Source organism: Cibotium barometz, chromosome 26 (assembly GCF_041138505.1).
Source record: "Cibotium barometz isolate CiBa-2024 chromosome 26, ASM4113850v1, whole genome shotgun sequence".
Taxonomy (NCBI): Eukaryota; Viridiplantae; Streptophyta; class Polypodiopsida; order Cyatheales; family Cibotiaceae; genus Cibotium; species Cibotium barometz.
The window spans coordinates 14,190,462-14,206,394 of record NC_141071.1 but is presented as its reverse complement, the minus strand read 5'-3'; the positions used below and the strand labels follow the sequence as shown (position 1 = coordinate 14,206,394).

The window sequence follows — 15,933 nt, the reverse complement described above, 5'->3', positions numbered from 1 at the left end:
GTCAAATGGACACCCTAATTGGTGCCACATAGACATGCTTCTGCATTTTCAGCAGGAAATAGGGCTGCAAATCAGCCCATACAGGCCCCCATAAGTGCCCAAGCCAAGCACACAAAGGTTGGACACCTTTTTAGCCCAATATGAACACCTTCAAGAAATTTAACGTTGGCTGACTAGAGCACTTATGAGCCTACAAATAGCAAGGCAAAGGTCAAATATGTAGCAACATTCAGCAATTGGATCAACAATTTTCAGTTCTGGAGCATTAGGCAGCCCCGGGATAGCACTAATGCTGCCACACATTAGCATGCTCTAGAAGTTAGCGCACAACATTCACGTGTCCAGATCTGCTTCTGATCTAAACAATCATTGCAAATATTCATTCATTCATTCAGTTAAATACTGTAGACTAGGTTGAAATGCAAGTGTCTATCTCTTCCATTTACACGTTTTCAGTTTGTGCACTTAATTAGCGTTTCATGAGTGTTAATCAGTACTATTAACCAAGTACCCTTCCACTTAGAACATAACATTGGTATTAGAACTTAACTCTGTCCTGTAGGCAAGAGCTGGGAATGCCCAACACATCCACAAGGAACAGTGGGGACAGTGGTATCTCTTAGGGCCAATGGCCAAGGGGATAGTTCAAAGATTAGGCCCTTTCTAGGGAGGTCATCCAGTATGTAGCTTAGGTTCCCTGCAATAGATTGCTAGGGAGAGTCTAAGCAAGTGTAGGTTTAGGTAGTAGGCAGCAAGACCTGCATATCAATTCATGACAAGCATGGCAGATGGTGCCAAGTTGAAGACATTCCCCCAATGTGAGTTAGAGACTTGGAAGCAAACAATCAAAGATATGATCTCCATGATCCACGAGTTCGAGTGGGATAACAATTCCCAGACTCCAAGGAGTAGCAAAACCTGCAGTTGATGGCAACACCATTCCCCCAGTGCGTACACAACTAACCCACCTCACAAACAAGTCTATACACAATGTTTAGATGACAAGTTTGGCTTCCAAAATTTGCAGAAGGATTTCAGCAAGTTCTCAACCTCCATTTCCAGACAGGCACTGTGTGTGGGATTCATGGTTAAAAAGAATGCAGTACACTGATACTCTATAAAAAAAAAAGAAATAAATTTTTTTGAAATTTTCAATTATCCATGTATGCACAAAAGCACTTACACATACAAGTCTTTGATAAAACCATATCTCAAATCAACAAAAATAGAGCTAGCTTCATAAACAAACCTCAACACACTTTTTGACAAAAATATCAGATAAAGCATCTGTAACACGAGGTATGACATGCATCAATGTGTCTGCCCCTTGCTGTATGCTATCCTCAACAACGGTAAGAATTTCTCCGGATGCTGAGTGAAAAAGGTTTGCAATGCCATCTAAATATGACCCCTTGAGCATTCTTACCAAAAGTTCCACATCATGTTTGACCTGTGAAGTGAACAAAGAGGTTCTCAGACTAGATTGTACCCAGCCAAAATGAGCCTTCTGTAAAGCATTGAGACTTAAAGACACAAAATTACATCATCATTTAGGCCCACTTAAAGAATGCATCCTACCTTCAAAAAATATACAGTACCTTTTCCTGTGTTTTCTTTTCAAAAAATGATCATTATCCAACACTGCATTTGGGGATGCATAGAGTCCCACAGAGTATCACAGATTAAGGCAGATGATTGCATTCAAGTCTCCATAGTTTTATCACATTTGGGACATGGTAACTTCCCATGGAGGCAAAGCTTTGATTCTTTAAAAAGAGGGCCCTGTGGATCATGTCATCTAAGTGGACAAAGGCATTGTGGAGATTATTCTCTTGCATCTAGTCCTAGAGTTACATAGAGACTGCACCATCCTGCAGTAGACACCAATTGGAAGGTCATTGGGAGCTTGGCAGCATGCAGGCTTGGAGATCTCAATGCAAAGAAGCCATCAACGAGACACAAATGTTCCATTTACAGTCATTATCCCTTACGTGGTCAGAGAAACCCATAACCCTAGACAAAGATCTTTCATTTACATTCATCATCCCTTACGTGCTCAGAGAAACCTATTAATCTAGTATCTACATGAAGTAGGGTACAACTACAAGGAACCTCTAGGGCTACAAAATCTAAAGGGGAGGCATTCATGCATATGTGGCAAGACAACCTCGGGCTACAAAGTCTAAAGGGGAGGCATTCATGCATATGTGGCAAGACAACCTAGGGCTACAAAGTCTAAAGGGGAGGCATTCAGGCATGTGTGACAAGACAACCACTTCTTTTTAAACATACGGCCTATTACGTTATGGAAACATATAATTTTAGCTGTTATCTAGCTCATTATTTGCCCTAATTTCAAACACAGATTCTCAAGTTTCCACACTTACAAGCAGGAAGTCTTCTGGGGAAGCCATTAATGCCCATTCTACTCCATTTGCACTACTACCAGATTGGCGTGCCTCTAGCCCTGCCAAAAGCCATGTAGAATATCTGTCTCAAAAGAACAAATATTAGACATTGTCTATAGCTGATGATTCAGTTCCACAAGGTAAAGCCTTGTCGAGCAAAAAGCCACAACACAAGATTCACATCTACTTACCTTGATATAAGTTGTAGGGTTAGACCAAGGAACTTGTCAGACAGAGAAAGAACAAAGACATCTTTCTGCCAGCATTTGAGCAAACAGCGCTCGAGAGCCCCACTAGATGAAAGTGCTAGACCTAGCGAATCATCCGCAATGCGACCCAAACTTGTCACATTCAAAGCACCAACTAGATCACCTGCAATCTCTTGAAACCTGCAAAAAGTAACTGTTGATTCTTGAACCTTCACAATTTGTTTTCTAAATTGGATTATATCCAATATCCAAGCTTACAAATGGAAAAAAAAATTCACAAGTAACAACTTATAAACTAAAGCAAAACAAAGACTACACTATGGAACCTTGCAAAGGATACAAGGACTTAGAGGGGAACTTCTTTGGATTAGTGTTCAATTCATCAAGTAACTAAAGAAACAAAACCTCAGCTAGTTATGATCTAATAAACATGGTTTCTATATATATACGTAGATGAATCCAAGAACATGCCCAAATTCACCTTTTAGGAACGTGCATGTTATATACTCATGGAAGTCAACCTGATAGAATGCACACCGAAAGAAGGGAAAGTGGAAACACAGGAGAGTAGAGTGAGAGAGAGAGATGGAGAGGAAACACGGGTATGGACCTGCTCTCAATATCATCATCCAAGAATACATGTCCCGAGCAAGAGGGGAGAAGGCCTCATATGTGAGGGACTGCAACAAACAATGCTAAGCAATGAGAAAAGAGTGAGGGAATGCTGGCTATATATATGCCCAGAAGTAGGCAGCCGACCAACTCACAACTAGGGAAAAAACCTCCACAACTAGGATAAAAGGTGCCCAAGACTCCATATATTAAGGATAAAATATGGGTAAAATAAGTGAGGAGTGACCAACCCCTCTAGCTAACAAGGTCAGCCCTAGAGACTAAAATAGGACACCACACACGAAGCTAGCAACAAGGAGATGATGTTTAACACCCCCTCTCAGCACCGGATGCTGAGTGAACTCCAAGAAGCCAAAGATGTCGTCCTTAATCAAAGATGAAAGACTGCAGAAGCAGCTACCAAGAGAGCTCCACAAGCAATCTCCTCAACAACTCAGCTACAAAAGCAAAAGAACAAGCTGCAAGGTACACCAAAAGAAAACAACCATGTAGGCTGCGACGTGCTGCTCCAAATTATGGTTCCAAACCCAAGAGTAAGAACACTTCCCGAAGTCGTATGTCGTGTATCCAGCCTAGAGAAGGTATGAAAAACCTCAAAACCAACCAAGATCAGATCCTATTGATAATCAATCCTAGGAGAAGCAAACTGCTCCTCCCTGGAACCCTCAAAAGAAATAGAGTCAATCTCCTCCAACTCAGTACCAAGAGTAGCCAAATGTTGTACAAAAGCATCTTCTAAAAGGTCGGCATCGCAAGATGTATGTAGAAAAGATGGGGTCCATCTGCTCAAACTCCGTACCATGAGTTGCCCAATGCTGTACATAAGCACACTCCATTGAGGTGGGCATCGCCAGACGAAAGGACTCCATATCCCCCTCAAAAAAAAATGTCGTCGGACAAGTACAAGCCCAACTTGATTCTAATCCAAATCCAAAAAACTCTGGAAGTACCATTGTGCCCCAGGCACGGTTAGCAACCACAGATCCAAAGCATCCCACCAGGTCCAAAAAACCGCCCTCCAAAACAACAAACCTACACACCACATCAAACTGGCAAAGGGAGGGGCATCCTTAGAAGCATCACAAAGCAAGACAGAGGTAGACTCCTCACAATGAGAAAGGAAAGCAAGAACATAAACTGCAGTGGTAACAAAGTCCTCGAAAGCATCACTGAGAGAAGAAGACTGTTCCATAAGTAGAATCAGATACCAAGAATCAGCAACAAACAACTGATCCATGTGTAAGGATCACACCTCACAAGCAACACACCCTCCTTTTTCTATAAACACTGCAAAGAACACACGCTCGGACAAAAAATAAACTCTGCTTAGGATCTCTGAAAAGATCACTACTCTCCTCCAAAATCTGTAAACTCTTGTCAGAGAAGAAAGTCTCCACAAATACAAAATAGCTCTCGAAACTAATCCTCAAGTGAAGTAGCTGGAGATGGACCCCCTCTTAGTGAAGAAAACTCCTTTGGGAAGCAAAACGCAGCCAAAACACTGCTGTCCAACAAAAAACAGCACTCCACCACCAATAGAAGGCAAGGAACATGAAGAAACCGGGTAACTGTGTAGGCCAAGAACAAAACACAACTATAGATGCTCCAAAATCAGCATAATGCTGACTAAAATCAAAAATTCAGTATCTTCCTCAAGTACCAAACTGCTTTCAAAGCCACAATCCAAACAAAACAACCCCTCTGCAAGTGATCTATGCCCACTGTAGAAGAAAACGCAGCCAAACAAGGGCTACAAACCTGAAAATTCAGGCCAACCAGGTGCCACACCTCATATGAGGAAAAACGCTGAAGAGAAGGTACCCTCGGGTCCAATGGAAGAAGCCCAAGAGAAGGTAGAGCTACCAGCAAGATCTGTTCAGAAAAACGCAGCAACCAGAGGGCTGCAAATCTGAAAACGCAGAGGTGAAACGAGGTAGTAGATAGGGCAGATTTTGGAAACACAGAAGTGTAAGGTACCATCAAGCCTTAGATCAACCAATCAGCATCAGAAAACAACCAGTAGGAGAAAAAAATGCAACAAATATGCTGCTGCTAGCCTATACAAAATAGGCGGCTAGCACTAAGGGGAGGTATGAATACTGAGAACTGTTGCAATCTGCTGATGACATCCACCTGTAGAAAAACGCAGCCCTCAAAGCACAGCAGAAAACAAGTTGCAGAAAACAAGTGTGAAAGGGGTTCTCAGAGGTCAAACCGATGAAGGAAGACCATGGGGCTGCAATGGAGAAGTGCCTAGAAGAGGAAGGCAACCAGCATCAACCTGAGAGGAAAAAAAAACACAAATCTGTCCACCTTGCTGAAAACATCAAAACGTAGGAGGGAGAGGAGGGAGTATCCAACACTGTAGATCACCGGCGCTCTGATACCATGATAGAATGCACAGCGGAAGAAGGGAAAGTGGAAACACATGAGAGAGAGAGAGAGAGAGAGAGAGAGAGAGAGAGAGGAAACACAGGTATGGACCTGCTCTCAATATCATCATCCAAGAATACATGTCCCGAGCAAGAGTGGAGAAGGCCTCATATGTGAGGCACAATGAGGGACTGCAGCAAACAATGCTATATATATATGCCCAGAAGTAGGCAGCCGACCAGCTCACAACTAGGGAAAAAACCTCCACGACTAGGATAAAAGGTGCCCAAGACTCCATATAATGGGGATAAAATATGGGTGAAATAAGTGAGGGGTGACCAGCCCCTCTAGCTAACATGGTCAGCCCTAGAGGCTAAAATAGCACACCAAACACGAAGCCAACAACAAGGAGATGATGTCTAACACAACCCAGAAGACTATATAACTATCAACTCCATTATGCATAGCATGGTAGTCCAAAACAATGGTTGGGGTGTGGGGAGAGAGAGAGAGAGAGAGAGAGAGAGAGAGCGAAAGATAAAGCCTCTAGTAAGCAGCATGCTACCTATGTTCTCAAAAGTACTCAGTTTCCAAAGAGGCCATGGGTGAACCTAAGCTTACTAAAAATTAAAATCAAAAATAGGAATCTTTTATCAAAGAACAAACAATTAAAAAACTATTTGTAAACATGTTTACATGTGCCATGCACAGGTGCGTGGATGTGAAAAATAAAGACTTTCAATATTGTACCATTACTCTAGACATGACGTATTGTTAGAATTTATGCATCTCTATGTTTCTGGTATTTTATTGGATTTTCTCCTATTTATTTGTCCAGGGCCAGTCGGCCAGGTCCCTATTGCACTATATAAGGAGTTCCCCATTATTCACTCATTCATCCACTTCCCTTGCACATAGTTCAACACTCAGTTGCTGGCCATTGCCATTGTAAAGCTTTAATTCTGTTATAAAAGGTGATCTTGTCCAACTCCCTCAATCTCCTTTGCACTCTCTACTGTTTATGCTTCCACCTGTGCTATCTCCTTCATGGTATCATACGCTTAGGTCCAGGCTGGTCCAAACTCTGCAAATCTGCCCACCTTTCCCTCCTTTGCTGTGCATTTTTCTCCATCTCTCTCTTGGCTGCAAATCCGTGACAACAAGTGGCTGTGTTTCCCAACCGTGCTACGTTTTCAGGTCCAGCAAGCCTGCTATTTGCTGCCGGCCAGTTTTGGTGGCTGCGTTTTCTCCTACAGAGGCAAGCCGACCAGTTTACTTGGCTGCGTTTTCTTCTAAAGAGGCAAAAGGTGGAGTTGTGGCTGTGTTTTCTGCACCGGCATCTGAGTTCTTTGCATTTGGTGTTGCCAGACAAGTTGCCCTACATTGTCTTCTTCCTCCACGAGTCCCTACCCTTCCAGTAGGAGGTTCCCGGTGGATCTTGGACTGTTTTGTTGCTGTCCAGCCTCTTTCCGTCTAAGGTTTGAGAGGGGACTGATTGTTCCTGGTGCCTCACTTCATTGGAACGCACTTGAGAAAAGTGTTTGAGAGCTGAGATTTATTCTTTGTTGCTGTGGATATGGCTCCCCCCTTACGAACAAGGATGACAAGCTGAAAGGACCCAACTATGCTCATTGGAAGCTTCAGATGCAGATCTGGTTCATCCACAAGGATTTGTGGGACATTGTTTAGGGCACTGAAAGAAAGCCCGAGCGTCCTCAAAACTCTAGGCAGTGGACTCAAGATCAGTAGGATGAATTTGCTATGACTGGGAGAATCGGGACTCGAAGGCGCATTCTATGCTTGTGCGGACCATCACCGAGGAGGTCTCACCAACAGTGCAAACTCTCACCAGTGCTCATCGGGTATGGTTAAAATTGGAGGATCTCTTTGCTCGAGATTCATCGATGAGGGCAGTTACCTTGCAGGGCAGCTCTACGGCTTGTTATTTCCTAAAGGCAATTCAATGCAGTCTTTTCTCATGAAGGCCAAGGTCAGTGATTTCTCGATCTTTGCTGTGCCAAGTCACATCCACTCAGTTGGATTTTGATGATCTTAGCTCCCTACTTTTGGAGGAGGAGTCCGCTCTCATCTCACAAGGTAAGTTGAAGGTGTCAGTCAACAATTCTGACCAGGCACTTTCCTCAGTTCAAAAGAAAGGTTGGAGTCGTTGCTTTACTTATGGAAAAAGAGGCCATCTGTCCAAAGATTGTTTGTCCAAGAAGGAGGACAAGACCAAGGGCAAGGCTTCATCTTAGAGAAAAGGTAAAGACACGGCACAGGATAGTGATACAGATTCTAGTACCATTTCTAGGGCTCCCAGGGCACTTCCGGCTCAGGAGAATCTAGATGGTGAACTTTGAAGTTTCCCCCCATGTGCTTCCAGCTAGAAGAGGCTTGTGGACAGGAGAGGGAGCCGATTGCAGCTCCACTTACTGGTGCATGGGAACCGTGATTCGGAGTTCGTGACACTTGAGAACATAATCTTCTACATACCCTTTCATCTTTGGCCAATAAAAAGTGTGTTTCACTAACGATAATGTCCTGTGTACCTCAGGGTGTCCAGAAGAAGGGACGTCGTGACACTCCTTAAGAATCTTGGACCTAATGTCCGGGATCTGTGGTACAGAAGTTTTGTCATTACGGAATAGTAAACCATTCTGAATCATCCACTAGCCTCCTGCAGCCTGAATGTTAGGCTGCTCAATCATTGAGTCTTGGTTACTCAATGAGCTCCCGTCCTGGATCTTCTGCCAAAATGGACCAAAATAGCTATCACTTGGAATAACGATCTGGATATGGCCTTCAGACTTTTGAAAGATAAAGTCAAGGAAGCGCCTATCTTAGCATTACCCGATCCTAGTCGGTCTCATGTTCTTTAAACTGATGCCAGTGACTATGCCATCGAGGCTGCTCTATTTCAAGATGATAGACCTATTGCTTTTGAAAGTAAAAAGCTAGACGACACTCAATTTCGTTGGCCAATCCTTGAGAAGGAGCTTTATGCTGTGATTTATGCTCTCAAGGTTTGGAGAAATTATTTATATGGCTCCAAGTTTGTGGTCTTGACTGATCATCAGTCAATCAAGTATGTGTGTGATGCAAATGATTTGAGAGGCAGGAAAGCTCGATGGGCTGAATTAATGCAAGATTTTGATTTTGAGATTCATTATAGAAAGCTCCTTCTCAAGGGTTGGCCAACGAAATTGAGTGTCATCTAGCTTTTTACTTTCAAAAGCAACAGGTCTACCTTCTTGAAATAGAGCAGTCCCGATGGCATAGTCACTGGCATCAGTTTCAAGAACATAAGACCGACTAGGATCGGGTAATGCTAAGATAGGTGCTTCCTTGACTTTATCTTTCAAAAGTCTGAAGGCCATATCCAGATCGTTATTCCAAGTGATAGGCTGATTTGACTTACGTCCACGGCCTTTTACTGGGGTACTTTTTACTTCAGTTAGTGGAGGTTTTTTTCTCCAGTTTAGCTTAGTTTCACTTATAACAGTTTATAAGTGTTTTGGTCCACCTGGCACACTTTATGGCCGGACATGTGAACACATCTTTTAGGTCATTTCATTATGTGGCTATTGTACTTCACTTTATCATAACTGAATACAAGAAGAGTCGTGTTCTCTCTCTCTGCTCTCTACGTTTCTGTTTGCAGTACCTCCAAACCCTAACCCTACCTGCTGAAAGCCTTCATTTGGTATCAGAGCCATCCGTACAGGCCATCGCCACCAATTGCCCTCGCCGTCAACTGTCCGTACACACCTGCGCAGCCAGTCAACTGTTTCCGTACAGACAGCGCCGCCTTCAGTCGTACATTCAATACGGGCACATGTCTTCTTCCGTACTCTGCTCCGTACAGTACCAGTCGACTGCATACAGTCGACTGAATACTATACTTGCTTCCGTATTGTACCTGCTACGTACAGTACCACGACTGCAGCTGCTGTGTACCTGCTCGCTCTGCTCAGTACTGTGATCCATACAGTACCACGACTGCAGCTGCTGTGTACCTGCTCGCTCTGCTCAGTACAGTGCTCCGTACAGTACCAAGACTGCAGCCGTGTACATCCGTCGTACAGTCATCGTACCTGCAGTCTGCTCCGTACCTGCACAGTACAACAGTCCAATCATCCATACCTGCACAATACAGTCGACTTGTACCTGTTGAAATCACAGTTGTGGTAAGCTTTACAAGTTTTGGAAATTGGGCATTTTTCTCTGTGAAAATTATCTGGCAGATACAGGCAGATTTTCTTGCAAAGAAATCTTTACAGGTTTTTTGCAAGGTTTTGGATGCAGTAATTTTGGGGCATTTCTGGGCATTTTGGCATTGTGTAAGCCATTTGTGCTCTCTACTCAGTCAGTGGTGCATTGTGTTGCACATTCAGAGGATTAAGAGTGCAGGCATATTTGGGTTAGCTGTATTCAGTGGAGTACAGTTGCTTTCAAGGTTGTTGCTTGGTTTTTTGATACACAGGTACAACATTGTGCATTGGCATAATGGCAAATCAACAGCAGAGTGATGTATTCACGTATTTGTCTAAGGAAGACAAGTTGGATGGCATGAACTACTCCTTGTGGAGTTTTATGCTGAGAAATGTGCTCGTGGCAAAAGGTCTTTGGGATTTAGTTAGTGGTGATGAACCACGTCCAGGTCCATTGGCTCCAGAGACTCCTCCGGGTGCTCGTGGACGAGGACAATAGGTACAGGCACCAGGTAGCCATTGCCTGTTCAAAGAACAAATGCTCAGAAGACATGGGATGCCAGAGACGCACAAGCCTTGTCACTCATTGCATTGTCAGTACAGAGGTCTATTATACCTCATATTCGTTCAGCTGGCTCTTCACGGAATGCATGGGTGACTTTGGAGCAGATGTATGCTGCTCGTAATGAGGCTCGGATCTCGTTTTTGAAAAGAGAGCTGGAAAATCAGAAAATGCATGAAGGAGATGATACGTCTAGCCACTTAAACAAGCTGCAAGATTTGAGAGAGCAACTCATCAATGTGGATGAGATTATTCCTGAGACACAGCTTGTGTCCACCATCTTGAACTCTTTGCCAAGATCTTACTTGGCTTTTCATACCTCTTTGAACCTCAGCATGAGGAATGTTGTTGAACCCCTTAAGTATCAGGAACTTGTTGCTCTCTTGCTACAAGAAGAGCAAATCAGGAAGAATATGAATATGAACACAAGTGCTGAACAAGCATTTACTACAGGTCAAAAAGGGAAAGGCAAATCTCAGCCAAAGAGTTCAAATCAGAATTCAGGTGACGGTGGTTCATCTCAGGATACCAAGAAAGGTGATGGACAGTCCAAGAAGAAGGGCAAATGCCATTACTGTAAGAAGCCAGGTCACTACATCACAGAGTGTAGAAAGAGGATTGCCAAAGAGAAGGCAAAGGAATCTAGGATGTCTGTAAATGATGCCTCTAAAGCTCCTCCAGAGACTGCTTCTTTTGTTGAGGACAGGGATTACTGTTTCTATACATGCAGCTATGATGCCTCTTGGTCTTCACAGGCACTCAGTATGACAGAGCATGCATGTACTTGGTATTTTGATAGTGGTGCTTCAAAGCATATCACATCTCGCAGGGATTTGTTTTGTCATGTAGGCCCTGCCCCTGTTGGCAAAACTGTTCAGTGTGCCAATAATGCTTCATATCCAGTTCGTGGCATTGGGGAGATTCAGCTCACAGCCATTGATGGCTCTATTCTTCGCCTTACAGATGCCTTATATGTACCAGGGATAAAGAAGAATTTGTTGTCCATTTCTTCTTTAGCACACCGTGGAATGCAAGTCCACTTTGATGATGACAAATGCATGGTCAGAGACAAAGCTAATGCTTTGACCTTGATGCTTACGGGTACATTATGTCATGGACTTTATCAGTTGGATGCATTTCAACCAGTGGATCAGTCTGCTTATAATACATTCACTCTTACTCCACCTATGGTTGATGCGGAGTTATGGCATGCTCGCATGGGGCATGTAAATTCAGCGACATAACATGTTGACAGATCTACCTCTTATGGAGATGCTTCCAGATCACATATGTGAAGGATGTATTTTGGGAAAAATACATCGGTTTTCCTTCCCACGTGATCAGGCTCTACGAGCAACTGCAAAGTTGCAGCTTATACACAGTGATCTTTGTGGTCCCATGCAGAGACGAAGTCATTAGGAGGTTGCTTCTATTTTGCTACATTTATTGATGACTTCTCTCGTATATGCTGGGTCTATCCGTTGACACAGAAATCACAAGTATATGATGCATTTTTGGCCTTTGTAGCACTTGCTGAAACAGAGTCAGGATGCAAGGTTAAGACTCTCCGTTCTGACCGAGGGGGGAAAGATATGTCACACATGTTGAATTCCTTTCTTGAGAGTAGAGGTATCAAACATCAGTATACTACTCCATATACTCCACAACAGAATGGAGTTGCAGAAAGGAAGAATCGGTCACTCATGGAGATGGCTAGATGTATGTTAAAGGCAAAGAAGCTACCACATATCTTTTGGGTGGAAGCTGTCATGTGTGCTTGTCATATTTTGAATCGATGTCCCACAAAGGCATTGGTTTCCATTACTCCTTTTGAGGCTTGGCATGGCCACAAGCCTTCGGTATCACATTTTTGTACTTTTGGGTGTCTTGCATATGCACACATACCCAAAGAGTTGAGAAGGAAGTTGGATGATAAAGCCACAAAATGCATTTTTGCTGGGTATAGCCGTGAGAGCAAGGGCTACCGGTTATATGACCCACTATCCAGGAGGATATTCACTAGTCGGGATGTGATTTTTGATGAAAAATCAGAAATATCCATGGCTGGTTATGATGCAAATCAGGCTGAAAATGATGTGTTTGAAGGTCTACTACCTATGGAGTTTCATTCCACAGTTGGTGCTCCAACTCATGAGGGTACAGGACAGCCAGCCAATCATGAAGGTGGTGCAGAAATTCAGCAGCAAGTTGAGCCAAATATGGGGCAGCAGGCACCACAAGTCAGACACATACCTAGATGGTATTTGAGGACATTACAGGACAGCCATCTAGAGGGTCCTCTTGCTGGTCGTACTCGTAGGGAGACAAGGACCAATGAGCATGCACACATCATGGATTTGAATATGGTTATGGCAGCCAGTTTACAGGATGATGATGAGCCTGATTCATTTGTGGATGCACGAGACAATGTGCATTGGAATAAAGCCATGCAGGATGAGCTTGATTCTATTAAAAGGAATCAAACATGGGATTTGGTTGATTTGCCCAAAGGCAAGAAAGCCATTGGTACTAAGTGGGTCTATAAGTTGAAAAGACATGCAGATGGATCCATTGACAGGTACAAAGCCCGTCTAGTTGCAAAGCGCTATGCACAGAAGAAGGGCATTGATTATGAGGAGACATTTGCTCCTACATCCCGTATGTCGACACTGAGGTATGTCATTGCATTGGCTGCACATCGTGGTTGGGTTGTTCACCAGTTGGACATCAAGACTGCTTTCCTACATGGGGACCTCGAGGAGGAAGTTTATGTACATCAGCCCATAGGTTTTGCAGAACATGGTCATGAAGGGAAAGCATGCAGGCTGAAAAAGGCCTTGTATGGTTTGCATACCAAGCTCCATGAGCTTGGTATGCAAAGATAGATGCTTTTCTACTCACTCAAGGATTTGTGAACAGTCCATCAGAAGCCACTTTGTATGTAAAGAAGACGAGAAAGATCTGCTCGTCATCAATCTTTATGTAGATGATCTTTTGCTCATGGGATCAAATGATGACAAAATTGCAGCTTTTAAAGAGATACTGCAACAGACATTTGACATGTCTGATTTGGGACTCGTACACTACTATTTGGGCATACAGTTTGTGCAGGATAACAAAGGCATTGGGTTGTTGCAATCTCGGTATGTTGCGAAACTTCTAGAGAAGTTTAAATTTCAGGATTGCAAGCCTATTAGCACTCCTATGGAGCCTGGGTTGAAACTTGAAACTGTCACTACAAGATGACAGTATTTCTTTTGATGCCACTACATATGCTCAGGCTGTTGGGTGCCTTATTTATTTGTGTACTACACGGCCAGATATTCAGTATGCCGTATCTCAGTTGAGCAGATTCATGCACAGCCCGCGATTGTCACATTGACAAGATGTGAAGCGTGTATTCCGGTATTTGCAGGGTACCTTGTCTCTTGGATTGCTTTATCCTGAGGGGGGTGACATGCAGTTATTCGCTTACAGTGATTCAGATTGGGCTGGTGATTTTGATACCAGACATTCCACTAGTGGAAATTGTTTCTTTCTTGGCTCTTCATGTATTTCTTGGCTAAGCAAGAAACAGATCACAGTGGCCACTTCGTCTTGTGAGGCAGAGTACAGAGCAGCCTACACTACTACTGTTGAGTGTGTCTGGCTGCGTCGTCTCATGACTAATATGGATATTTCAGTGGAGGAGCCTACACCTATCTATACTAATAGTCAGAGTGCACAAGTCAGAGTGCCATTGTTGTGGCCAGGAATCCTGTGTTTCATGCTCGCACGAAACACATTGAGATTCACTATCATTTTGTTCGGGAGAAAGACTCCAGGCAGGTGATATCAGTCTGATCTACTGTCCTACAGATCAGAATGTGGCAGACATCTTCACCAAAGCATTACCGCGTCCGAAATTCGAAGCATTCCGCACTGCTTTGAATTTGTTTCCTTTTGGTGGATGATGTACAGTGATCACATATCACTCCAGGGGAGTTTGTTGGATTTTATGCTGTGTATGCACCCAGAGGAGTGCTAGTGATCATCAGTAGATTACTGGGGCACTTTTTACTTCAGTTAGTGGAGGTTTTTTCCCCCAGTTTAGCTTAGTTTTACTTATAACAGTTTATAAGTGTTTTGGTCCACCTGGCACACTTTATGGCCGGACATGTGAACACATCTTTTAGGTCACTTCATTATGTGGCTATTGTACTTCACTTTATCATAACTGAATACAAGAAGAGTCGTGTTCTCTCTCTCTGCTCTCTACGTTTCTGTTTGCAGTACCTCCAAACCCTAACCCTAACTGCTGAAAGCCTTCAGTGTGAGCTCAGAGTACTCCCGCACAGATTTCTGAAGAAAAACAACAAAACCGAGAAAAGAACGAAGTTACTGTTCGCGGTATAGGCCAGGCCAGAACCTTCTGAACTCGGTCATAGTCAATGCTCAATCCATCTCTAGTGATCTTGTGTCCCAAGTAAATGATGTCTCTCATGAAAAACTCACATTTACTTAATTTAGCATATAGTCAATTATGTCTTAAAATAGTTAAGACAATCGTGAGTTGTCTAACCTGATCCTCAAGAGTACGACTATATATTAAAATATCATCCAAGAACGCAACCACAAATTTTCCCAAATATTCACGAAAAAGATCGTTCATCATTTACTGGAAAGTGACTCGAGCATTGGTTAACCCGTAATAGCCATACCTAGTCCGAAAGGCGGTTCTTTCGACATGCCTTTCATGAATACGTATCTGATGATAGCCAGTACATAAATCTATCTTCGTGAAATATTTCGCTCTAGCTAACCGGTCAATCAAGTCATCTAATCTAGGGAGAGGATATCTTAATTGTCAGCTTATTCAATCTCTTGTAATCTACACATTCTCCAGGTGTTGTCCTTCTTTCTCCTAAGCAACACAGGTGCACCCCAAGGTGATTTACTTGGACGGATCTAGCCCATCCTCAAATAATCTTGGAGTTGTTTGGCCAACGCATCTTTCTCAGCTTAGCTCATCCTGTAAGGTGGAATACTAACAAGGTGAGCACCAGGGATCAAGTCAATTCGATGATCTACTGTCCTTTCAGGTGGTAAGCCCGATGACAGTTTCTCATCTTGAAACGAATCAAGTATCTTCTGTAATTCTTTGCTTTTAAATATACTTAATTCATTGACATCCATAGAAGGTATGAGAAATGAAGAAAGTGGAATCAATACACAATGGAAAGCAGTATACAAAGCAGAATCCATTATATCACCAAAATCAACTGTATTTACAAGAGGTCCCAGAGAGGGTTGTATACAATCACCTGAGATACAATACTGGGTGTTCCTATGTTTAAAAGAAAAAGTATAACTAGACCAATCTATCTAGACTTGAAGAGTCTTAAACCACTCAATCCCTAATAACAAGTCTATATGTTCTAGGTGCATAATATACATTGTTGCCAAGCGTTTCTGAAACGGCAGGTATGAAACGGGTTTCATACGTTTTGAAACGTTTCATAAAAGGTAAGAAACAAGTAGAAAAAGGTTTCATACAA

At 43.0% G+C, this 15,933-nt stretch overlaps 1 protein-coding gene across 1 annotated transcript in view; it reads right to left on the bottom strand.

The window, feature by feature from the left end:
- LOC147623697 (oligomeric golgi complex subunit-like protein) overlaps nt 1-15,933 on the bottom strand; it is a 57,564-nt gene that overhangs the window by 3,363 nt on the left and 38,268 nt on the right. The window contains exons 6-8 of the mRNA XM_086820299.1: nt 2,600-2,797; nt 2,388-2,490; nt 1,250-1,450 (exon numbers count right to left, since the gene is read on the bottom strand). Coding sequence (XP_086676425.1) covers nt 1,250-1,450; nt 2,388-2,490; nt 2,600-2,797 — 502 coding nt within the window. The remainder of the gene's footprint in view (nt 1-1,249; nt 1,451-2,387; nt 2,491-2,599; nt 2,798-15,933) is intronic.